The sequence below is a fragment of the Micromys minutus genome (genome assembly GCF_963924665.1).
Source record: "Micromys minutus genome assembly, chromosome: 5".
In the NCBI taxonomy this organism is placed as follows: Eukaryota; Metazoa; Chordata; class Mammalia; order Rodentia; family Muridae; genus Micromys; species Micromys minutus.
This window is the reverse complement of record NC_137974.1, coordinates 51,522,781-51,549,242: the sequence shown is the minus strand read 5'-3', so window position 1 is coordinate 51,549,242 and position 26,462 is coordinate 51,522,781. Positions and strand designations below refer to the sequence as shown.

The 26,462-nt window shown below is 38.2% G+C and overlaps 1 protein-coding gene across 1 annotated transcript; it reads right to left on the bottom strand.

Moving 5' to 3' along the window:
* Positions 1-9,988: 9,988 nt before the first annotated feature.
* Positions 9,989-25,660, bottom strand: SULT1C3 (sulfotransferase family 1C member 3; the record flags this gene model as incomplete). Its single annotated transcript, XM_080916919.1, has 7 exons — positions 9,989-10,101; positions 10,315-10,495; positions 11,868-11,962; positions 13,338-13,464; positions 20,131-20,228; positions 22,571-22,699; positions 25,489-25,660. The coding sequence occupies 7 exons, from the start codon at positions 25,658-25,660 to the stop codon at positions 9,989-9,991; spliced, it is 915 nt and encodes a 304-aa protein (XP_080773045.1).
* Positions 25,661-26,462: the final 802 nt, after the last annotated feature.

The following is a 26,462-nucleotide window of genomic DNA, read 5'->3' as shown; positions in this document are numbered from 1 at the left end:
CTGGGGGGTTCAGAGCTTTCTGGGGTTAGTATCCCATTATCAGTGACTGCGTATTATGTCTGTTCTTTTGTGATTGGGTTATCTCACTCAGGATGACATTATCTAGATGCATCTATTTTATTAAGAATTTCATTAAGCCATTGTTTCTGATAGATGAGTAGTACTCCATTGTGTAAATATACCACAATTTTTGTATCCATTCATCTACTGAAGGACATCTGGGATCTTTCCAGCTTATGGCTATTATAAATAGAGCTGTTATGAACATTGTGGTGCATGTGTCTTTGTTGTATGTTGGAGCATCTCGGGGTAAATGCCCAGAAGTGGAATAACTGGGTCTTCAGGTAGTACTATGTTCAATTTTCTTAGGAACTGACAGACTGATTTCCAGAGTGGTTCTATCAGTTTACAATCCCACCAACAGAGGAATAGTGTTTCTCTTTCTCTACATTCTAGCCAGCATCTGTTGTCATCTGAGTTTTGGATCTTGGTCATTCTGACAGGTGTGAGGTGGAATCTCAGGTTGTTTTGATTTGCATTTCCCTTATGGCTAAGGATGTTGAGCACTACCTCAGATGTTTCTCAGCCATTTGATATTCCTCCATTGAGAACTGAAACTATTAGATGAGAAAGTAGGGAAAACCTTAGAACACATAGGCACAGGAGAAAATTTTCTGAACAAAACAGCAATGGCTCAAGCCCTAAGGTCAATGATTAACAAATGGGACTTAATTAGATTACAAAGTTTCTGTAAGGCTAAGGACATTGTCAAGCAAACAAAATGGCAGCCAACAGAATGGGAAAAATCTTTACCAACTCCACATCAGATAGAGGCCTTATATCCAAGTTATACAAAGAATTCAAAAAGCTAGACACCATATAATCAAACAACCCTATTAAAAATGGGGTACAGAGCTAAACAAAACATTCTCAATTGGCCAAGATCCAAAACTCAGATGACAGCAGATGCTGGCGAGGTTGCAGAGAAAGAGGAACACTTCTCCACTGTTGGTGGCGTTGTAAACTGATGCAACCACTCTGGAAATCAGTCTGGCGATTCCTCAGAAAATTGGACATAGTACTACTTGAAGATCCAGCTATTCTACTTCTGGGCATATACCCCAGAGACACTCCAATATACAACAAAGATACATGCACCACAATGTTTATAGCAGGTCTTTTTATAATAGCCAGAAGGTGGAAATAACCCACATGTCCTTCAGTAGATTAATGAATACAAAAATTGTGGTACATTTACACAATGGAGTACTACTCAGCCATCAGAAACAATGACTTAACCAAATTCTTAAGAAAATGGCTGCATCTAGAGTATATCATCCTGAGTGAGATAACCCAGTCACAAAAGAACAGACATAATATGCAGTCACTGATAGTGGGATGCTAATCCCAGAAGTGCGGACTGCCCCAGAAACAACTCACAGACTGTGTGAAGTTCAAAAAAAAAAAAAAAAAAAACAAAAAAAAAAAAACAAAAGAAAACAAAGCAAAACACATAAACAAACAAAAAAGAAACCATTATGCTCAATTCTTATACACCAAGAAATCTTTGACTAATTCCGGGTTACATCCTGTTCTACATGTATTTTTTGCTCATTGTAACTAGTAAGACCTTAATGCAGAGTTTCAAACCTTAAAAAAAAAAAAAAAAAAAGAAAAAAAAAGCTAAGCACTGACACAATTGTATTTGTATACATTATGCAAAAAATGTTTAAAATTTTTCTTTTATCTTTGCTTTTTAAGATAAAGTTAAAAAAAAATCAAAGAAGCTACTTGCAATTGATACCTGGTAGGATTGCAAAATAAGATTTCTACAATGCAGTGAAACTGGAAATATAAATCACGCTGTAAGGTACACTTCATTCTCAAGTAGTGAGCTAACACGAAAGGAATGAATGCTGGATAAAAAGAAAGAAAAAGAAAGAAAAATGAAATGAAACGATGGCTCCTAAGTATGTTGGACGAGAAGGTTTATTGTAGCTATGGGAGAGAGCCTAGTCAGAGGCAGGGACATCTTGGAGACTCCAATGAGGACAAGGCCAAAAAGAGTGAGTAAATGTGTGGGTGGCAGGTAGGGGGTGGAGAGAGAAGTGAGAGGGAGAAACCAGGTGTAGGTACAAGGAGGGGTAGATAACCAAAATGTCTGGATTACCTAGAAAAAAGCAGCCCATCTCACTGGACTGGGAAATTTAATGAAGGGGTTAGTGTATGACACCCAGGAAGGTTATGTTACAGGAAATTGAGGGATTAGGTAGAACATGGTGACCGATGTCTGCTTTGATATATTAAATAGGCATCTTAGCCATCTGTCCCAGGTTTGAAACCTAACAATGACAGTGTGTGTGTATGGTGTGTGTGTGGTGTGCTTTTACATTTTTATTTTTTTATTTTTTCTTAAGAAAGAAAATTGAGAGACATTCTGGGAATATTTGGTTGGTGATTTAGTCTCTGGGAGCTGTGGTGGCTTTGGTTAGTTGATAATTTTGTTCTTCCCATGAGGTTGCAGACCCTTTCAGCTCCTTAAGTCCTTTCTCTAACTCCTTCATTGTGGTCCCCGTATTCAGTCCAATGGTTAGCTGCAACCATCCACCTCTGTATCAGTTTGGCACTAGCAGAGTCTGTTAGGCGGTATCCATATCAGATTCCTGCCAGTAAGCATTACTTGGCATCAGCAATAGTGCATGGGCTTAGTGGCTGGATAAGGGGTAGATTCCCAGGCGAGGCAGTCTCTGGATCAGTTTTTTTTTTTTCAATAACTGCTCCTCTATTTGCCCCATTATTTCCTCCCATGAGTGTTTTGTTCTCCCTTTTAAGAAGAACTGAGGCAATCACTTTCCAGCATTCTTTTACTTTGAGCTTCTTAATTTCTGTGAATTGTTTCTTGAGTATTCTAAGTCTTTTGAGTTAGTATCTGCTTATCAGTGAGTGCATACCATGAGTGTTCTTTTGTGACTGGTTACCTCACTCAGGATGATAGCTTCTAGTTCCATCAATTTGCCTAATAATTTTATGAAGTTATTGCTTTTAATGGCTAAGTAGTACTCCATTGTGTATATGTACCACACTTTCTGTATTCATTCCTCTGTTATATCTGGATTTTTCCAACTTCTAGCTATTATAAATAAAGCTGCTATGAACATGGTAGAACATTTGTCCTTGCTAGATGTTGCAAGTGTCTTTTGGGTATATGCCCAGGAATGGTATAGCTGGGTCCTCAGGTAGAACTATGTCTAATTTTCTGAGGAACCACCAAACTGATTTACAGAGTGATTATACCAGCTTACAACCCCACAAACAGTGGAGGAGTGTTTCTCTCACTGTTGTTTGTTCTACATTAACTTTGAACCTAAATGTAGCACAGATGGTGATACAGAAATAATGCAAATTTCACCAGTCTTGGGTATATGTGAATTATTCATTATACAGAGAAAGGAATGTAGCAGAAAATGCATTAATACCATAAATGTCAGAGACAAGGCTGCTCACTTGACCAGAGAGACTAGAGTAACCTTTAGAATGATTTCTTGCCTTTGTTCTGATTATTTGTCATGCATGCTAGCTTGAGATGTGCCAGAGAAGGAAGACTTAGGGACAATAATTTACTTAGTACCTAGAATGCTGAAAATCTGACTAAAGTACAGTTTAAGGATTCTGCTTTTGTATCTGTTCATTTGTTTCTGTGGTAGTAGGCAACATGGATCACCTTTTTCCAGCTGGAAAGGACATGGAATTGCTCACAGAACTGAGAAAAAAAAAAAAAAAAAAAAAAAAAAAACCAAGAACAAAGAACCTATAAACGAGATCCCAAGTGGCCATCTCTAAAGCAGTTCTCATAAGTTGAGTGAGTAGCAAATAAATTTAGTTGGTTTATAATTCAAATCTGAGAGTAGAATATAAGACCTACCCAGTCTTGGTCATGTGTGTACATAATAATCAGGGAAAGGTGGGGTCTCTTGATAATTTCAAAAAAACTGTACATTTAGGGAGTGATATTTCTGCAAAGGAAAATCCATAATAGCAGGTGTTTGAATGGGATCTTTGAAAGGCAAAACATATAAGAACACAACAAAAAGAGATGAAGATGTAACTAGAAATAGTAGGAGGGAAAACACATATGTATAATAACAGATATTAATAAAGTGCTTTTAAAGTTGTAAGAGAAGGGGGGAGGCAGAGAAGAAGGGGAGAGGCAGGAAAGAGAAGGAGAGGAGGAAAAAAGAAGAGGAGAGAAATAGTAATGTATCCTACAAAACTGCACAAAAGGAATGACACTTCTAGGAAGATGTTGTCACTTAACATGTAATATGTGAACTGGGGCAGAAACAAACCAGATAGAGTAGCAGATTGACTAAAGATAGGAGTTTGGATGTTGAGCAACATACACTGTTTTGCTTTGAGTTTAAGACTGAGCAGCAGTTTGTAAATTACACCCTGGAAATCTCTGTAGAAACTGAGACCCTGTCAAGGACTCTACCAGGTCCAGAAGATTTTCATAGTATGAGATGATGTTAGTTTCTCAGATTCCTATAGGAGTTCAGGGCTAGTTCCTCCATCACTTATCACAACATGGTATCAGTATTTGATGACTAATGGTTTATTATAAACCTTCTTTTGAATAGTAACAGTTTCTCTGTTTCAATCTATAAATATAAAAAAACACCAAAAGCTACAACCCGCATAAATAAAATATATTTAGGACTCTAGGCCTCTAATATCTGAAAGCATGAAAATCGCTGGTATTTAACATTTGTAGTAGAGAGGTGGTACTGTGCATGAATCTAGCCACAAGCTAAGTTATATATTTTTATCTGATACTGATCTCCAAAGATTGTGAGCACAAAAATGATATATGTGATGTTACTCTTTAAGCATAATTTGACTTCCAGAAGAAGCTTTTGCATTTCATGAGGTTCCATTTATTAATTCCTGATCTTAGAGTCTAAGACATCAAAGTTCCATTTAGAAAATTCCTCTCCACAATGAATTAGAAGCTCTTTCCTACTTTATCTTATATTAGATTCAATATATCTGGTTTTATTTTGATGTTCTTAAACCACATGGACTTGAGATTTGTGCAAGATTACTAATATGGATCTATTTATATTTTTCTACATACAGGCTACCAGTTAGATCAGAACCATTTATTGAAGATGCTTTCTTTTTCCCATTGTATATTTTGACATTTCTGTCAAAGATCAAGTGTCCATAAGTGTGTGGTTTTATTTTTGAAACTTCAGTTCTATTCTACCTACCTGTACTAATAACATGTAGCTTTTATCACTATTGTTTGAGGTCGGGAATAGTGGTTTCCCTCAATGTTCTTTATTGTTCAAAATTGTTTTCATTTCTCTGGATTTTTTGTTATTACATATGAGAATTGCTCTTTCCATGCCTGTGAAGAATTGTGTTAGAATTTTGATGGAGATTGTATTGAATCTATAGAGTGCTTTTGATAGAATGGCAATTTTTACTATATCAATCCTACCAATCCATGAGCATGGTAAATCTCTTCATTTTCAAAGGTCTTCTTTGATTTCTTTCTTGAAAGACTTGAAGTTCTTGTCATAAGATCTTTCACTAATTTGGTTAGAGTTACCCCAAGATATTTTATATTATTTGTGACTATTGTGAAGGGTGTTGTTTCCCTGGTTTCTTTTTCAGCCTGTTAATCATTTGTATAAAAGAAAACTACTGATTTGTTTGAGTTCATTTTATATCCAGCTATTTTGTTAAAGTTGTTTATTAGTTATAGATGTTCTCTGGTAGAATATTTGACCTGGGTGGGACAGGGGAAGGGGAGGGGAAAAGGGAAACCAGATCAGGTATGGGGGTGGGGAGAGCCAGGAGAGAAGCTCTGAGGGCCAACGAAATAAATGAAAATATGCCCCTGTGAGAAAGGGTGGCTCTAGCAAATACAAGAGCCTGAAAAGTGAGAGATTCAAAGAAAAGGACCTTAGGTGAAATGCCCTACAGTGAGGAGAGGAGACTAGTAGAAACCATCTCCATTAGAAAGGCTGGGCGTCAAGTGGAGGGATGGGGTTGCCATCCCACAGTAAAAGATTTTTACCCAGACTTGTTCCTTTCTAAAAAGACTACAGGGACAAGAATGGAACAAAGAATGAGGAAAAGGTGGTCTAGTGACCAGCCCAACTTGGGATCCATTTTAAGGCAGTCTCCAAAGCCTGACACCATACTGATGCTATGACATGCTTATAAATGTAAGTCTAGCATGGATGTCCCCTGAGAAGTCCAACAAGTAACTGACTGAGACAGATGCATATACTCACATCCAACTAAAGTTGGGGGCTTAAGTTTGGGACCCTTATAGTGAGTTAGGTAAAGGCTGGAAGAAGCAGAGGAAGAGGACACCCTCATAGGAGGACCAGCCCAGACTCCTGAGATCTCTCCGAGACTGAACCACCAATCAGGTAGCATGCATGAACTGGTCTGATGCTGGGCACATATACAGCAGAGGACTGCCTGATCTGGCCTCAGTGGGAGAAAACATGCCTTAGCCTTGAGAGACCTGAGGCCTGTGGGAGTCTGGAGGTCTTGTAGGGGTGGGGAGAACATCCTCTTGAAGACAGGGAGAGGAGGAATGGGATGAGGAACTGTGGGAGGGCAGACCTAGAGGAGGCCAACAACTAGACTGTAAAAAGTAAATGTTACAATACAGGAAAACAATAATTTGGAACTAAATAATAATAAGGGCTGAAGAGACAGGATTAGATAATGAGAAAAGAATTACAGAGATGGTATAAAATCCTAGATAAGTGATACTATTGTATGACACTCTTCACGAGGGGTACAGAATAAATGTCTATTCACTCAGAATCAGGAATCAGTAACAGATGAAATAACAATACTACCAAAGTCCAATTTTGGGAGACAGTAAGTTTATTGGTTTTACTTACAAAAACATAGACAACCAAAGGCAGCTACATCACTCAAAACCTATATCAGCATTGAAATATATGAAAACTGCAACCCAGAGGTGCCTGGATAACTTGCAGGTATTTTGACAGGAACAGAGTGTCCTCAGCCATTCTTATTGCTCATATATCCCTGAAGAAAGAGGATCTTTATACATTTCGTACATTTCAGGGACTTCCTGAGTACTTTGAGTTGTATCTTGTGTCATAATGAGTTTCCCATCACAATAAAATGTATCAACATTGACCAACTAGCTAACCAAAGAACTAAAGAGGTCAGAAGTTCAGAGAGGCCCCCAAACACTAAACTTACTACAGAAGTATGGGCATTTCTGAAATGTAAAATATTTAAAGTAAGTGTTTTAATACATCAGCCTTGCTGCTTATGACAGCTTATTTTTTTTAAACAACTTTATTTTACAAAACAAAGATAAATGTACAGATTTTAAACAATTTTGCTTAAAATTATACATTTTTGTCAGTACTTTTTTCAGATTTTAACATAATTTTTACATAAAACTATATGAATATATTTTTTAGTCAGTACTTGATTTTTTTCAAGGTTTGATAGTATGCCTTGAAAACTTAATAGTTACAATAAGCATAAAGTACATGTAAAACAAAATGTAACATGGAAATAGTTAAAGTTTTCTTGTTTTGTAAATATTTTTTTTTGTTTTGTTTTGTTTTCTTTATTTCATGGACTTCATACAGTCTGTGAGTTGTTTTTGGTGGAGTGCAAGCCTCTGGGGTTAGCATCCCACTATTAGTGACTGCATATTATGTCTGTTCTTTTGTGACTGGGTTATCTCACTCAGGATGATATTCTCTAGATGCAGCCATTTTCTTAAGAATTTGGTCAAGTCATTGTTTCTGGTGGCTGAGTAGTATTCCATTGTGTATATGTACCACAATTTTTGTATCCATTCATCTTCTGAAGGACATCTTGGTTCCTTCCAGCTTCTGGCTTATTTTTAAATAAAAGACTGACTGTGGAGTGCCTAAATATTTAGTCAAACATTACCTTAGATATTTCTGGGTAGATACTGGATGTGATTAATATTAAACCAGTAGATGAGTAAAGTTTAGCTTCTGTCATGTGTGTGGGCCTTACTTGATTAGCTGAACCACTGAAATAATTAGCAATTCTAAAAAGCTAAAAAATGTCCTGATTATCCCTTACATGAGCTTTCAGTAATGATGATCAAACACAGGACTTTGCTAGGGAAGTTCTGCAGTAATAAGGAATATCCTAGCACCCTGATATCTACAGCCTTTTACTCTACTTAGTGTGACATCTGCTTGCCTTTAGACTAAAACTGGAATATAAACTGTATAATGTTTGGACTTTCTGTCTTCTGTGACACTGTGTTCCTATGTGCATATGTGTGCATACATGGTGCATGTACTATTGTTTCTACTTCTCTAGATAGCAGTTCAAAAGTAAACATCTTAAAGAAAAATTTTCTGATTGGTTCATTTGTTTAAAATCAACTTTTTAATGCGGCTAGATAGAAAAGACCCATGACTTTTTATAGTAGTAAAAAGAATACTGGGAGTACATGCACTGGAAAAGCATAGCCACTGTCTATGTTTTAATCAAACAACAGTCTGGATTATATATATATATATATATAAAATGTATGATATTATGAATATATATTATGAACTATTTCTGTGAAGTAAGAAGTTTGAATGCTTGTTTCTAGAATGAGTTCTAGGACACAAACTCCTACTTCAAAATGCACATAAATTTACCTGAAAGCTGTTTTTCCAAGACAGACCAATAGAGACCAAGAGACAGAGGATTTATATTGTGGAAAACTGAACACATAATTTCTTTGTTCAAATACCTCAATGACAATAAACTTCAAGCCTCACATGGAGTCTACTCTTAAAGTGAGACCATCAATTTAGAAGAAAGGGACACTATAAACTAAATCTGAGATGATATAGAAAGACTGATGGAACTGGAAACACTGACTACTTAAATTCTGATGATATTCTTTGCCAGTAGAAACAATCTATCCAGCAATTCAGAGGGATTAATCCTGCATTGTTGAAGAAAAAATGATAGTCCCCACATCACTCAGGGTGTCTAATTTCAAGACAAATCCAATTCAGAGCTTCTGGGTTGTGTGCATGGTCCAAAGTGTAAAATGTCACCAACAGTAGGGACTTACCTTCTATTTTGGGGAAGTGACCGAGCACAACAATTTTAGGAATCTCATAGATAACCTTGACAACTTCAAAGGCAGCTTTTATGCCCGACTTTGTTGTTGTTGTTATATAGTGGAGGAATCTTGAAGTGGGACATCTTATTCTTGGGCTACAGCTATAGTTTGAATATATAGCAATGTTTGTTATATGTTGGAAACTGAGTCTTCATTGCAATGGACTCAGGATATGTAAGTACGGCATCATGTAAATGAGTTAGCACAGGTCCATGATGAAAACATGTATTTGACCTCTTCTGCTACCCCTCTGTGCCTTCTGTCAGCCATCATGTGAGGGTACAATAAGAAGGGGCTTGCCAGTGTGGAGCTTTGACCTTAGTACCCAGGTTTCAATGCAGCACATAAGAAATAGTTTTTTATTGTTTACAAACAAATTAGGTGTTTTGTTAAAGTATCATAGAACAGATGAAGATAATTGTTAAGAAAACTAGCTAGCATTTGGTTTATGCTCAGTACTCTCTTTTCATTCCCTTTGCTTTTAATTTTTACTTTCTTATATCTAATCATGTTCTCCTGTGTGTCTTTATATTCATGGATTTTGTTGTAAAACAAGACAATTGTAGACCAGTGAAGGTATTTTGTTTATTTTGCCTAAATGCAGTAAAGGTACATGGTTGTTTAGTAGGTATCAATAAGAATAATCACATAATGTAACCAAAATCATTCTGTAGAAGGTATAATTACATTTTGATGAAACAGTATCATAGGACATACAGAATTTTGCAACAGCTCAGGAATGGAAGATTAAACAGCTAAAGCATATATCCAGGAAGTCTAGGGCTTCCCTCTTCTCCACTGCTCTCAGATCTCTGTGCGGAAAGTAATAGTGCTCCCTTCCATCTTCTTCCGGTAGTCTTCATCAAAATCCTCATTTTGTGCTACAGTAAAGTAGTTCTTCCAGTCTCCAGGCATCCCTGAAACAAAGTGAACTCTTAGGAAGTGCTGTAGACACAGAAGGAGTGCCTATACACCCTGATGACCTGCACCAAGATGGACAGGTACACATACAACCTTTCTCTTACACTACACCTCTTAGCAAATTAAGTCAGGTAGCATGGTATATCAGTAGAAAATATAAGTAAGACCATGAGAGTTATTTGATATATCAAAATGTCAATATCACCTACCTTTCCTCATGAAAGGAGATATAGAGTGGTCCATGATAGAGGAGGGTAGAGTGGTATAGTTGGCCATTGGGTTTTCCTTCATTACATCAAAAGAGGTGTGATAAATGATTTTATTTAGAACTTCCTCTGATATGTCTTTTTCCAGAAATTTTACTATCTTCTCAATTTCTCTTTTAGGGTCCTGTATGCAGAACAGTTATACAAAATAAATAATTTTGGTCTTCCATTAAAGACGATATTTAGTAAGTATTGACAAATGATATTTAGGAAAAAATGTTTCAAGGAAACAATTGAAATTTATCTTAAGTAGTTTTAGTGCAGGGTATTGATCATGCCATATTCTACTCTTGCCATCTAGGAGATTCACTTGTAGCAAGGGATCACATGCCTCGAGAGACAGGACCTGGACTCTTAGTAGGGGAGCTGTTCTATTTACTGTGTGTCAGAGACTGTGAAGATCATGTGAAGCTGAGGTTCTGTTGCGATTAACTTCGGTATAGTGGCTATAATAGCTAGCAAAAAAAAAAAAAAAAAAAGATTGTGAACTATGAGAAGTCTAATAAGAGAATGAATAAAAGAGTTACCAAATCAACCCAAGGATATGAACCCTTGCAGCTTGCCTCATTCTGATGAAAGAAAAGAAAATAAAGCTTCTGATTAAATTACACTAGACTTCTTAGTTTGCATGTAGAAGGTGGATTTGTAACATGAGCATACCATTCCACAGGATTGTGAGAGTAGATATGTGCTCTATATTAATCCTAAGATTTGCCAGAAATAACAACTTAAAATTTGGGTCAAATTTTAAGCAATCTTTATTAAATATTAAGTACCAACTAAGAGATAGACCTTGGTCAGGACCATTCCCTAGAGTTTCCTAGATGTAAAGGCCTTGAGACATGTGTTGCAGGAGTTTATAAAGACAATCCTAGAGGCTTTTGTTTTTTCCCATGAGGTTATTTTCTAAAAGCTATAACTCCCAGTATTTCAGGAAGTTAATTCATTCCTGAGCAGGTGTGGCTTACAGGTTAATTTTAGACATTACATTCTATTTACTCACAATGAAACAGAGAATGATGTCATTTTAGTACCCCACTGCATGTGACTAATCCCGCCAGTGTTCACATGGACTAGAACTTAGTTTATGATGGACTTCAGTGGTGTGGCAAAGGGAGAAAGAAGCTGCACTTTCTTTACAACTACAACTTGATAAATTTCTAGTCACTCTGTGAGATGGAAAACAACCAGCTTTTTAGATAATGAAACATGGGTAATGAGTGTCAGAATCTGGTCAGTTGACATGAATATAAAACTTGTTTTTTTAAAGAGAAAAGATACTGTGAAAACTATGAGTACAAAGGGGGGAAGGTTAGAGTTTCTAGGGAAAAATTGAGTTGCAGAGTTTCTAGGGGAAGACAAAGTTTTAGGGTATCAAGGAAGCAGAGAGTGTCCCTCAAGGATCTTCTGCAGACAAGCCGATATCCTAGAGTGTCACTGGGATTGTTGTATATGAGGATGGGGGAATGACACGGTTGAGAACACACTGACATCACCTCTTTCATGTCTTCATAGAAGAGGTAGAGAATACGGTGTTGGTCTTTCACATCCCACCATCCCTTTACATGGTCATACCAGGAGCCCCATAGCACTGAGAAGGAAAAGAAAGGTGATGTCACTGTCACCTTAAAAATTATCAAATGAGCATGTCTGTGTCAAATAAAAAAATTAATAAATAAAAGAATACAAAGGTCCTTAATAGAATTCTTTCTTGCAGAATATAGTTTTACATAAACACAAAGACACCCACAGACACCCCACCACCACACATTTAATAATTTTTCAGCCCTCTCCCCTAAGACTTACCAGAAGTATTTCCCCTTTTACACCCACCCAACTTTGTATCTTTTTATTCCCATCAGGGCCAATTTGGACTCCCCCAAATATTTTTGAATATGGTGTCTTCCACTGGAGCATAGTATACTTATCAAAGGAAATATATACTGTTAGGTTAAACTGACCTGATGTTATCTTTCAGCAAATAACAATCCCCAGTGACTCATTTGTTAGGGGAAGAATTTTATGCACAGCTTCTATTGATGCTAGAATTTGATATGGCTTGGGCTATCACAGGGCTTATGAATACTCTTACAATTTGAATATACAGCTCCCCCGCTGTGGCCAGAAGGTTGCAAACTTGTAGTAATTCACTGCCCCTGGATCTTGGATGCTGCTGAGCCCTCTTCCTTTTCTAAGAGTATTGAGTCAGATAATAAGATACATTCTGAATTCCTTGTTTTTTATTCTCACCATTTAACTTTCTCTGCTGTAGAGGGTTGTTTTATGACTGAGTTCAAAACTTTTATTTTTCTTGCATCATCATAATGCACATAGATTAATGTTATGCAATAGTAATAATTATTTAAATTACGACTTTATTCATTTAACATATGCATATATATGCAATGTTATATTTGTATATATATATGAGACATTCTAATAGTATGACTTTGAAATAAACTAGAGGAAATGTCTTACTACCTGGTATCTGGACAACTTGGCTTTTTGGGATGGTTAGTGATAAGAAAGATGCTGGTTATCTTTTGCTGGTTCTGACAAACATGGACAGCAAGTAGAAATCACCTTATGGGCAGACTTTGTTCAAAGAGTCACTGAAAGGCTTTTGGAGATAGGAGAATGTTGGATTTGTTTCCTTGGTGTAATTCCCCTTGGCTCACTGTGGCTGGCTGCTGGCATTGTCAAAGCTCAGTTCCCATTAAAGGTCCCCCCCATCCCACTGATAGCATCAGAGGATAGGGAAAACCAGAAACCCCCACTAGCCCTTGCTTACTTTCCCTAACTTTGCTCACAACTGTCAACAGTCTCTTTGCCAAACTCTTTGGAAATGACCTATTCTCAGTATATAATCTTCCCTGATTGACACTGATGCAAATGTCTACTGAAAATCTTCTCTGTTGTCATTTCATGGGTTAGGAAATAGGACACCACCATTTTGTTTCACATACCTTTTCCAGCTTTGAATGTTTCAATGTATTCTCCCAGGGTACCAGGGTCAGGCAGCATTTTATTCATTCTTGAGAAATAATAGTAAGATATCAGGCAATCCTTGGCATTTCTGGCCACATAGATAATCTAGGTTTGTCCAGCAAAGGGAACAGGAAGCAAAGAGAAAAGAAGAGAAAATATTATCACTAGTCAGTATGGACACTTATGTTCTTTGAAAGTATTCTTTATATTGCAGGTCAAATTATTTTGGAATTGGGTGTGCATGTATTTTTATGATCAACATGGCCATCTTTTCTAATTTGTTTATGAATCATTCTGATTTATCACTGTATTATTAACATTACTAGCAATTACATTCCTTTTTCTATTTTAATCGGGTTGTGATTTACATGCTAAATGGTGCTATTACCCTTAACTAATTTGAGAAATGAGGAAGCTACCCATAGTTACTTCATCCAGTTATACTGCTGTAAGAAGATGCTGGAGACTGGGTGCCTTTTAAACAAAACAATTTCTCACAGTTCTGGAGGATAGAGAAACTAAAATGAAGGTGTAATTGTCTTGGGAAATCCAGATTCCTCAGAGAATAAATAATAAATGTCAATACCTCAGTCATGAGGCCCCACTTTTATAACATGATCACTAACGATCTACCTCCTAATCCTATCAACTTGGGAATTAAATTTTCAATTTATAAATTTGGAGGACAAAACATTTAACCCATGCAGCAGTGTGTTTCATTATTTGAAAATCCTCTCTAGCTTTTGCTTAACCAAGAGACTCAACTGGATATGAGAGAAGCAAAGGCTATGAGCCAGCCAGTCTCTTCTCCATAGATAAACATCAATCTCACAGATGAATTTTCTCCCCCACTTTTCACCTTTTGTGTCACTGTTAAGTTCTTCTTGGCCAGGGCATTCTGGAGTAAAAAAGACAATGGTATGATCTGACAAAAGATAGATATCCTCTTATCTTATCTTGCTGTTTGTCCCCTTCCATTTCTTGTCATGTGACTCCATTCTTGTGTGTCTATATATGTTTGCAGCAATGTTGGGGGAGAAAGAAACTGTTATGATTTGACATGAACTGCATTCCCTAAATGGCCAGACATTTTCAGCATAGTGCAACAAAGAGGTACTGTGGACATTTCATAGATATTGTGGTCCTCTCCTTCCTTCTTCCTTTTTCTTTCCCTGTCTTTCATTTCTACTTTGATATTTAACTCTCACTTTGATTTTTATTTCTACCATGATATGTTTACTCTTACTAGAGGGTCAGTCATGGACACTGACTCATGTTAAGTTTGAACCTCCAGAACAATGAACCAAAATTAACCTCTCCTTCCTTCATCAGTACCTTGTGTAAAGCATTTTGCTTAAGGAGTACTACAATGCTTCTTGTCTGATATAAGAAAACTAATGTATTCTTAAGCATCTTTGTATGGTACTTCAGTCATTTGTTTTTCTTCTGGTGAAGTACCTGAGCATGAACTTTTCCAATTGCATTTCTACCAATATTTTCAGTCCTTCCTGACTGTTTCTTCCTAATGGCTTTCCACCCAATGTTCATGAAAGCACTTGAGAACCCAAAAAATGTGAGGCACTACACTTATTAATATCACACACACACACACACACACACACACACACACACACACACACACACACACACACATTACATCACATTACAGGGATTATGGATATCAAACTAATACTTCTAGATTTAATTTTCAGCTTCTATTTTGTAAAGTACATCTATGTTGGGTGCCGTGTTCATGAGCTAAGAAATAGGAAACAAGAGAAGTCCTAGGCAGAACAGATATATGCAAGAGAGCTTACAATATTGAATCTAAAGTCAAATATAATTTTAAGAGTCTGATAACTTATTTTAGCTTCTAGTTCATCTTGTAAACAAGTTATCATAAATACATATAGTGGCTGAAAGCAATTAGATATATGATCTTAGAGTTCTGGACCCCATGTTTCATTGGGATAAAGTAAAGCTATCAGCAGGGCTTATTCATTTTCGTGATTGTAGCGGACAGTGCATTTCCATATCATTTCTAGCATTGGAAATCACGTACATTTCATAGCTGCTGGCTCTTTCCTAAAATTACTCATTTTTTCTTGCTTTGGTTGCTTCATCTTCTATTTCTGCTTGCCTCTTTTACATAAACCTCTATGGTGAAATCTAAGGCCCAGATAATTTAGGTTGTTTACTACATCCTTAATCACACCTGCAAGGCCAATTTGGCAATAGTAAATTCCCACGTTCTAGTGACTATACTACAGACAGCACTGGATAGCCACTGTTAAGCCCACCATACCATCATAAGATGAAAAGTGTAGAGAAAGGTCTCAGAAAGCATTTACTATCACAACTAAGTGGATAAAAAGAGGCACTACCATCCAGGAAGTTTTCAGTATTAATAAGACTGATTTTACAAAGGGGTGTTAGTGTTGAATTAAATAGGTGTTTGAGTTTCTTCTGACATTACCTCTACAAGGTTGGCAATAATCTGGTTAGAGCAGGACTGAAGGCCCATTAAGAAAAAGCTTTTGCCTTCTTACATAAAGAATGAAATATACCCCGTGGTAAACACAGCATTTCTTCCTGCCTAAAGAGTCAGTTAATTCAGTTTGACTGGCCAATCACTTGGTCAAATGACCACCTCTTAGAGAGATGATTGAATTAGGCCTTGCTGAAGAGACGATAGGAATAAGTAGCCCTTTAATGAGATAATGCACTTTTCATTCCTAGAATTCTTGCCACATAGCAGTCATTTGAAGGCCTGTCTGCCCTTCTGAACTCTTCCTTCTTTTTCTTTTCTATTTCTGTTTTGGATTCTGGTCAAACTCCAATGGTGCCTTCTCTCATACTTTATGTTGAGTTTCAACTGGGGACTAGTGGCTGAGGTGTAAATTTAACACATCAAAGTGTACCTGGCTGCCAGGTTTTTCCAGCATCCCTTAATCCCTACCAGTTACAGGGCATGGCTGGCATACTCCACCCACTATGCTGAACTTTCCAGCACCAAGGGCTGGGCTTCTCTCTCTCTTGCTCTCTCTTGCTCTGTCTTTCTCTCTCTTGCTCTCTCTTGCTCTTTCTTGCTCTCTCTTGCTCTCACTCTTCCCTCTTCTCTCTGGCTTCCTATGTACATGGCAGTTCCCCTGGTCTCTTACATTGGGACTGGTGAACCCAACTGAGAACTGCCCGCAGTAAACCTGCTTTTAAACTTTAATTTGACTTGAATTGACTCATTTCATTGGTGAAGATAACCTATCATCTGGTGGTGAGACTCAGAGGAATCAGCCTCCAGCACAGGTCAGGTCAAGTCAGACAGGGAGCCTACTACATTCCCCTATTTTTCTTTTGGCCTAACATGATCAACTTTGGACTTGATGTGTAATCAGTTCCCAGAGACTGTCTTTAAGTTTTGAGTACTTATTCTGGGTATAGGACCTAAACATCAGACTCTCTGCTAAGCTGAGGGCTTGCCAGGGATAGATTGTCCAGTCTAGAGAAAACACAGACTTTCTTACAATGGAATCTTCAGATTTAAAAGATGTTTGACCGGAGGCTATCTCACTCCTATTGTCCAAATCCAGGCTTATGAGCTGGGCACTGAACACTGGGTCTTCCAGTACCTACTGGCACAGGCTGAGAAAATGGACACCACTGATGCCTGCTGTGAAATTTATCCAAATTAGCTTTATCACAAACCTTACATGAACAGCTTCAGTCTGAACTTCCGGAGCCTGGGCTTTTTGGAAATAATGCCCTTATACCCCTTCCATCTTATTCACAGCAAAACAGCTTAAGTTGCTGAGCACCTTTGCACAGGAAGCTCTAGGTGCTGCCTGTGTCTCTGCACCCACCTCTCTCATGTCCCAACAACAGTTGTGGTGATGGAACATCCTTGGCCTTTTAAATCATCTGCCATAGCTTTTTGACTATACCCCAGTTGGCAGTGAGAAAGATATAAACAATGCATGCTGGCTGCCATCTTGACTATAAGATAAAGAAGGAAGAGTCATGGTTTTACCACCATCTTGACTAATGGCAGCCACATGGCTGGCAGCCATGTCTGTTATGGTTTGGAGAAAAAATTTTGTTTTTAATTCCAACATTAAAAAGGTTAAAAATCACTAGCTTAAAATATTATAGCCTCATTTTGCTAATGTTATTTTTGTAACTTGTCTTTATGCTTTAGCTATTTAGATAAACTAACACACACACACACACACACACACATACACCACACACACACACACACACACACACACACACACACACACACACACATACACGTGCATAGAACTAAAATGGTATATAATGGTTCAATAAAGTTACCAGTATCTATAAACTGTATCTATGATTAAAACTTTTGTTACTAGAAAAGTAACAAAGTCAATTCAAAATCATGAAGACTCAAATATAACAGGGATGGCCTTGTTTAGCCTCCAGTATATGTCTTCAAGGTTAAGCCTGGGACATATATCTTGAACAAGCAGTTTGTTTGTTTAGATAGGCAGATAGTCCCGAGCCACTTCACAGACATGCAGAATATGTCATTGAAAAGGTTTGCTAAAAATTTTTTAATAATAGGCATGACAACAGCAACCTCCCCTGAAGAAGATGAGTATAGAAAACCTTCCACTTGAACCTTGTTTCAAATGTGTCAAAGCTGGCACTGGTCTGTAGACTGTCCTTTACCTTGACTGTTGACAGAACAGTGTCCACACTGTGAACAGGTAGGGCAGGTAAATTGACTTCCTTACTTTGCCTAGACAAAGGTAAGATATCCTTCCCAAGTTCCTGCTTCACAGAAAAAGTCTTCTAAGGCCTGAGAACTAAAGAAAGATGCCACAGAGACCACAGAGTAACCTGGGGGCTAAGTAGCTAGTAATTTCTGGTAAACTCAGAAGCTGCTTCACCAGCACTTCTTGCTTACTCAGGTACAATTTATTCTTCTCACGTCTTTGATGGATTTAAAGACTAGACTAGTGAAAGATGTAACTTCTTATGATTCCTTTAACTAAAGAAACCCAACTTACAGGGAGTGCTCCCAGTAATCAACCGGTTACCTCTGTCTCATGGTAAATATTTGGATAAGAAAAAGTGGAAGTTAATGTTAGGTCTAAGGATATGAAAGCTTAAGTATAGGATCTAAGAAAGTAATGGTCAAAGATGGTATTTTAAGGTTAGTAAATTCAAGTAATGAAGGATGGAGGATGTAAAACTTTAAATTGTGATAAGAAGTGCTTTTTATTGTGCTAGAACTATATACACCTAGTCTTCTGGAGAGAGAATAGAGTGTTCATGCATCTCATCCAAATCATTTTATTGTAGGTTTTACTGTGACTTAATAACATGAGTTTGTTGGTTTTTCTACAATATAGATCTTAGTACATATTACAAACAGTGATAATACTAAGATATCTAGAATTTATCTTTTTGGATACTTAAAAAGATTTTTTAAAGCTTCAGGGAATTCACTTAAATCTACCTCTCATTGGTCAAATGGACACCAAATAAGTACTGTCCATCAACAGCCTCTTTCCCCATCTACCTATTGCTAATGTTGGGATCTAGTCCTCTTTCCCTGGGTTTGGGACTCCCTTGACCCCAGCTGCCAAGATCAGTCTATTTGAAATGTGTACCCAAGACAAATATTTTTCCCTAAACTACTTACCTTTATCTTCTTCCCTTAATGTGTGTGTATGTAAACATGTACATACATATACATACATACATATATACATACATACATACATATATACAAACATCTCAGATAGCTACTCTTAGGTAATATAGTATAGCCTTACAAACTAAAGATTGTACATTATCCTGTTATCCTGGAAGTGGCCAATGTTAAAGCTTTTGGACCTCCTTTAAGAAGGCCCCAATATCAAACCCTCTTCTTTTATCTGTGTTGTTAGTATGTGCAGAGTTAAAAATGTATGAGAAGGTTGAGTTTAGTCAGAATCTGTGTTTATCCTTATATAGGATTTTAATTAAGAAGTGTCAAAAAATTAAATAGAGGAAACAGAAACATTATAGTTGGATTTAGCTTCATGAGGTAAGGTTACTGCAAGAGTATATCAAGTTTCTACACATTACCAAATTAGAGTTGTCATTCCAAGAGTAAGAGGAGCAAGTTTCACCTACAAGGTGGACATGTTCTCCTTGGTGTCTATTAGAAAGAATTGTCTGGTCTATTGCTGTAGGAAGTGTATTGTCAGATGGCTTTAACTACTATAGACTTAATGAACTATCATGTTCTAGACATGGGTACATTTCATAAGGGATACTTGTGGCTAAGCGGTTGGCACAGCAGAAACCCAGAGGCAGGTAAGGCTCTCAGATAGTTGGCTTTAGGAGAACTCTTAATATACTGTTGAATATTGCATGGGCCTGCAGTGAGGCCTGAGTGTTTACTATCTTCTGTCTTTTTAGGGTTCCAAAGATATACAAACTCACTGTCATGCTTTACCCATGGAGCTTTCTCTCCTGTAAGTCTTTTTTGGTCCCTGCATCATAGAGGTTCAAAATTCAAACTCTACTTCCAAAAAGGAAGCCTTTGTGTAATTGACTTCTCTCATTTAATACAGGTTTGTGAGCAGATGATCAGAACTTTGCATGAAAACTTCCAATGGTACCCAACAATAATATTCTGAAAGAAAGGTGCGTGCAAAAAGGAGAATGTGGGTTCTGGGTTAATGCCACCATGTTCTGTATCATTTCTACAGGTAGTGTCAGGTTTAATGAATAAAATTGGGTTGGTTTTACCTTTGAGTTTTCTTTCCAGAAAGAAGGTGGAATCAGCTGAACAGGCAGGTGAGTCTTCAGTGTTCTAGGAGATGGCATTTTGTTAGCCAGATCCAGACCTAGGAGTAAGACAACTTTGTGTAGCCAGATCTTTCTCCTTAGCTATGTGCACTCAATGTTTTGTTAAACACTAAAAACTGTATTGACTAAATGATTGACTCTACAGTCTTAAACATGTAAGACCTATCTATGCCTCTCTCCATCTTGTGGTATACTAAAGTGACCCCAAAAATTCCACCAGGGAACTTTTACAGCTGATAAACAACTGCAGTAAAGTAGCTGGATATAAAATTAACTCAAACAAATCAGTAACCTTCCTCTATTTAAAGGACAAATATGCTGAGCCAACAGAGTGGGAAAAGATCTTTACCAACCCTACATCAGATAGAGGTCTAATATCCAATATATACAAAGAACTCAAGAAGTTACACTCCAGAGAATCAAACAATCCTATCAAATAATGGGGTACAGAGCTAAACGAAAAATTCTCAATTGAGGATTATCGAATGGCTGAGAAGCATTTAAGGAAGTGCACGACATTAAGGAAGTATTAGTCATCAGGGAAATTCAAATCAAAACAACCCTGAGATTCCACCTCACACCAGTCAGAGTGGCTAAGATCAAAAACTCAGAATACACCAGATACTTGTGAGGATGTGGAGAAAGAGGAACACTCCTCCACTGCTGTTGGGGTTGTATGCTGGTACAAACACTCTGGAAATCAGTCTGGTGGTTTCTCAGAAAATTGGACATAGTCCTACCTGAAGACCTAGTTATCCCACTTCTGGGCATATACCCCAGAAATGCTCCAACATACAATAAGGACACATGCACCACAATGTTCACTGCAGCCCTATTTATAATAACCAGAAGCTGGAAAGAACACAGATGTCCTTCAGTAGATGAATGGATACAAAAATTGTGGTATATTTATACAACAGAATACTACTCACCTATTAGAAATAATGACTTTATGAAATTCCTAGGAAAATAGATGCATCTAGAGAATATCATCCTGAGTGAGGTAACCCAGTCACACAACAGACATAATATGCAGTCACTGATAATTGGATACTAACCCCAGAAAGCTCTGAACACCCCAGAAACAACTCACAGGCCATATGAAGCTCAAGGATAACAAAGGCCAAATAATGAAAGCCTCAGTCATTCTTAGGGAAAAAAAGTGCATAGCACCCTCTCAGAGTGTGGTACCCTCTCAGACCTTAAATCATTAATAATCAAAGGTAGGAATATAGCCTTGTGGCAATTTTTGGTATCCAAAGATCATTATGTTTAGTCTATACACACCAAGAAAACTCTGACTGTTCCTATGTTACATTCTGTTCTACACGTATTTTATGCTTATGGTAGCTAGTGGTATTTCAATGCATGCTATCAAACCTCTAAAAGAATTGCCAAAATGCTTTTAAAAATCTGTACATGTATCTTTCTTCTTTAAATAAAGTTGTAAGAAATAAAAAAGAGTGTCTCTGCATAGAGACCTAGAAAGTTTATTGCACAAAGCTGTGAATGTAAAGCCTGGATTGCCTTGGAGACCCCAAGATGTTGGAGGTTTTAGTGACATGGGGTACCTGCTAAGAAAAGTAGCTAACAGGTAGTAGAACCAGCCCAAATTGGAAAAAAATATTTTTGCAGTTAATCAAAACTAAAAGGAGTTGGAGATCTGAAGAGCTTTGACATCATACATGAAATTAGAGTGTTTGGAGGTTGCTCAGCTGGTGTTTGGTCTTGTTTTTGTTCTAATTATGCTCCTTTCCTCTGATTTCGTATGATAATGCATGTTATCTGCCATTATATGATGATGTTTGACATGATCAAATTGGCAAAACAAAGATCTGCTTTGGTGGATCGCTTAAGAACTTACAGAAATAGTGGCCTTATTTTTTAAACCTCTGCTAAGTAAGTACAGCATGGTTGAGCATGTGGTAGAACAAAACGTTTCTTTTCAAGCCTTATAAAAAAGGGTCAGAAGTTGGGCTTTTATTATCTTCTAATCGGCAGGATCAGTGGCCTAAATCTATCTGACATATGGCCAACCACTCTACTGCTCCCAAAGTGCCTTCCCTGGGGCAACAGACATTTAATTTTCAGACTTTGGTGACACATATGGCCCATGACTTTATTGACCTCTTTCTTATACATGCTTGGCACTTCAGATGTTTGCACACCATGGGCTGTGTGCCTTATGCTATATAATTTTGATTTTAGGAAAGGAATTGTGTTATCCTGGGCTGCTTTCACAATCCTTTCTGGTTCCATTTAAAAGTGATTTTTTTTAGAAGGAAGACCATAGAAATTATCTTTCTCTGGGGTAAAAACTGATACTGCACAGTGATTAAAAATGATTACAGTCTCCTGTCCTCCAGTTGGTTGAACTCACCTGAGTTGAGGGGTGGAGGCAAAGTCCACTCAATGAAAGGGTGTCTGTCATACGTGTTGGCCCTCTGGCACTTTTGAAGATCCCCATCATTTTGGATCATGTCCACAATTTCCTGTGTCCAGGTCGTACCTAGAAGCATTAGTTATTTTTATTTCTACTCATGGCACAATTCAACTTAATTTAATCAGTCACATAGAGTGAACAAAGCTGTGTTCAGATTGGCTGGATTCTAGATAGAGTCAACTCACCTATTACATTATTTGTCTTCTTCTAAACACCAGTGGCCCTCTGTGCTCCTCACTGTGTGCTTGTAGTGCATGCTTTTTAAAAATTCTCTTTCCTCTTTCTGACTGGCCTTCAATAAAGTACTTTGTCTCCCATAAATGGAGTTTGAGTGAATAAATATGAAGTCAGGCAAATATGGATTGAATCAAAGTTGAATGAGCCAATGCACTTGTTCTCATAAGCTGATGGTCCTTTCTGGGGGAGACATGACAGAGACTCCTTCTTGACTACTGGACATATACTCTTTCAAATTAAGAAAAGCTTCCATTTTGGTTAGGTAATTAGCTACTTGAGTCAAAGGCTATAGTTTTCTTGTAACAAGATACAGTCACTACTTTTGATGGTTTGTTTTTCTCACAGATAAAACAAACACACTAGGTATGCACATAACTGTAGGAAGCCATTGGCGCCAATAGATGGCGCCAGCTTCCCGCCCATTGTTCAGCCTACAAAAATCTTTCCCCTCGTGTGGCTTGGCAATCACATAAGTCATAGCCCAATCTCGGGGCACGTGAATGAGCTACTGGAGGATGCACCAATCAGGTAGCAACACAAGTCTCTTAGGCATATATAAGCAGTGCATTTCTCCCCCACAAGAAGAGATTGCGGGAGATCCCACGTGGAGAGAGAGACCCGATAGGAGAGATTGCAGAGAGATCGCATGTGGGAGAGAGACCCAGTAAGAGAGATCACATGAGGAAGACCCGGTGAGGGGAGATCCCACGAGGGGAGGTCGCACGTGAGAGATCGCCTATACAGAAGACCCCGGTAGAAGTCCCCTGCTCAGAGAGAAGTTTCCTGCTCAGGAAGTCCCCTGCTCAGAATGCTGTACAATAAAAGTTGTCCACAGAAGAATCTTGTGTTGTTGCACGCCTGTTTCTATCAGTGGGACGTGAGAGGCGCGCGACACATAACCAAAAGGTAGTCATTGCCACAGGAAGGCTGGTTAGAAAAAAAATGTGCTTGAACAGGAAGGTTTCTAATTGACAAAAGGCTTGAGTAGAACTATGGCTGTTTTGACATGAAGAATGGAAGTAAAAATAGAATGTCACCTGCCCTAGAAAATAATATTATCTGGAGGGGACCAGGCCAAGTTTGTTCCACCTGGAAGTGTGTATGTAGTGTTTATGGGAGGTTGAGCAATGCTGAGAGAAATACTGCAATAAAGCAAAAGATGGGACAGGAGAAAGGATGGAGGGGACAGGAAAAAATAGAGGGGAATAGAGGAGGGTGGAGAGCGGGGAGAACAGACCATTGGACAAAGGTCAGAGGTCCTTGCAGGTAGCTGCATAGTTTTCAAGCCTGATTTATTAAAACCTTCTCCTCTAAGAAAAAGTGCATGTTTGAGTTCAGATGTGGGAAAACCCCATGTCCAGTGAAAACCAGACAGAAATTGAGAGCCCATAGCTACCAGAATCCCTGCTTAGAAACTCCTAAGCTAAATCTTGCCTCAATGAGCAATAGCAGTTGACATGCCCACTAATATGAAGTTCAGTGGTGTCATGTTTTCAAAATTCAGCTGTATATTCATGTCAGAAGTTTCTGGTACTAAATCACATGTCCAAACTAAACTCTATCACACTGCGTGGGTTGTCAAAATGGCAATGAGGAGGGGAAATTCCCACTAGTCATTGACCAATGTTTCCCCAAGGAAGATGTTTGTACTTGCTGGTTTTGTGTCAACTTGACAGAAGCTGGAGTTAATCACAGACAAAGGAGCCTCAGTTAGGGAAATGGCTCCACGAGATTCAGCTGTAAGGCATTTTCTCAACTAGTGATCAAGGCGGGAGGGTTCAGCCCATTGTGGGGGATGCCATCTCTGGGCTGGTAGCCCTGGGTTCTATAAGAAAGCAGGCTGAGCAAGCCAGGGAAGCATGCCAGTAAGTAACATCCCTCCACAGCCTCTGCATCAGCTCCTGCTTCCTAACCTGCTTGGGTTCCAGTCCTGACTTCCTTTGGTGATGAACAGCAATGTGGAAGTGTAAGCTGAATAAACCTTTCATCCCCAACTTGCTTCTTGGTCATGGTGTTTTGTGCACGAATAGAAACCCTGACTTAGACAATGTTCCTTGCCTTTCTCCCTGATTAGGCCCATGGCATTCTTTGTCTTTTCTGATCCAATCCCATAGTCCCCTCTTTGTTCCCTAGGATTCTAATAACTGGAAACTCTTCTCTATTTTTCTCACAATGGGTATGCATGAGTTCTCAGTACTCCATCTGGGCTGCAGGTGCTCAAGTTCATGCCAATATAGGCCACTAGAAGGCACTGTTTAGGGCTAGAGAGGCGAATGCAGAAGGGTGGCTAGGCTGACAGAATCCAAGAATTCCCATTTCGTTTTCCACAGTCTGTGCTTTGTAATTTCTGTGTGAACATTTTGTAATTTTATTTAGTCTTTAGGGTTTTGTTATGGTTGGGTCATCTCTGTCTTTCAAGTGCTTAATTAAAGGAGAATCCAGTAGTATAGGGTATTGACCCTTATGAGTTGGGGTAGTTATTTTGTTCTGTTTGTTTTATTTTTTATAGGGACTTGCCTAGATAAAGCCCCACCCATCCTCTTTTAGTATGGATGCTCATATTAGGAAGCACTTGTTCTGTGTAAGTGGCCTTTTCTACTACTCTTCCTTATACCTACCGGCTTTTGCATAAGTTGCAATGAGGAGATCATCAGGCTTTGCTTGGAAGTTCCAGATTTTGTCCCAATTATCACTCATCATCTTGGACATGAGAATCCCATTCACTTCCCTGGTTTCTGGTTGCAGGTTATGTCCATCAATGTAAAGGTCTTTCATTTCTTCCAAGGACATCTTAGAATGGGGACTCGGAAGGTTCTGTAGAAAGGGGAATTAACATTATTTTTAATATTTAGACAATTTTGGAAGCATTTCTCTTAGGTAGTCAGAAGAGTTACTGGCATGTTTTGTCTTTATTTATTAAAAAACATAAAGTTGTCAGCATGTGGAACATTTGCAACACGCCTACAAACATCTCTGAGGGGACAGCTACCAGGAAAGAAGGAAAGACAGAGTAATCTGCCATTTTGTGTTGTCTCTTTGGAACCAGCCTGAGACTGAAGAAAAAGGCAGAGATATGGTTATGCCATAGTTCATGGCTTACTGAGGGGTTCAAGAAGTATGAAATGAATTGGATTCACAGCACTTCTGAAGTGGGTGCAGGTAGACTCACTAAAGTGTTTCTGACCTGACTAGTACAAAGTTTATAGAAATGACTTCATGGGGCATCCCTTTAGGGTCCTTCCCTATGAAACTATGTTCATCAAAGGGTCATAGTAGAGAAGTCTGGCTGACAAAAATCTTTCTGTAAGTCAGCAGTGGTAGGGCTCAGCTGAAGATCAACCACCATCTAAAGCTATTCTATGTGTCTTGAAGAACAAAACCAATGGTGTTGGGGTAATTACCCCCACACATACTGGATGAACTGGCTATGAATGTGTGCCCCTGTATTCTCAATTGATAACTGCTGTGCTGGCAGTGTCATGTGCTGGCAGCACATAGGTATTATCATTTCTATAGCCCACAAGACCTACTTTCTATATGTAAATGTTTGTTGATTCCCCACCTACCCAAATACATGTAAACAGAGTGATCA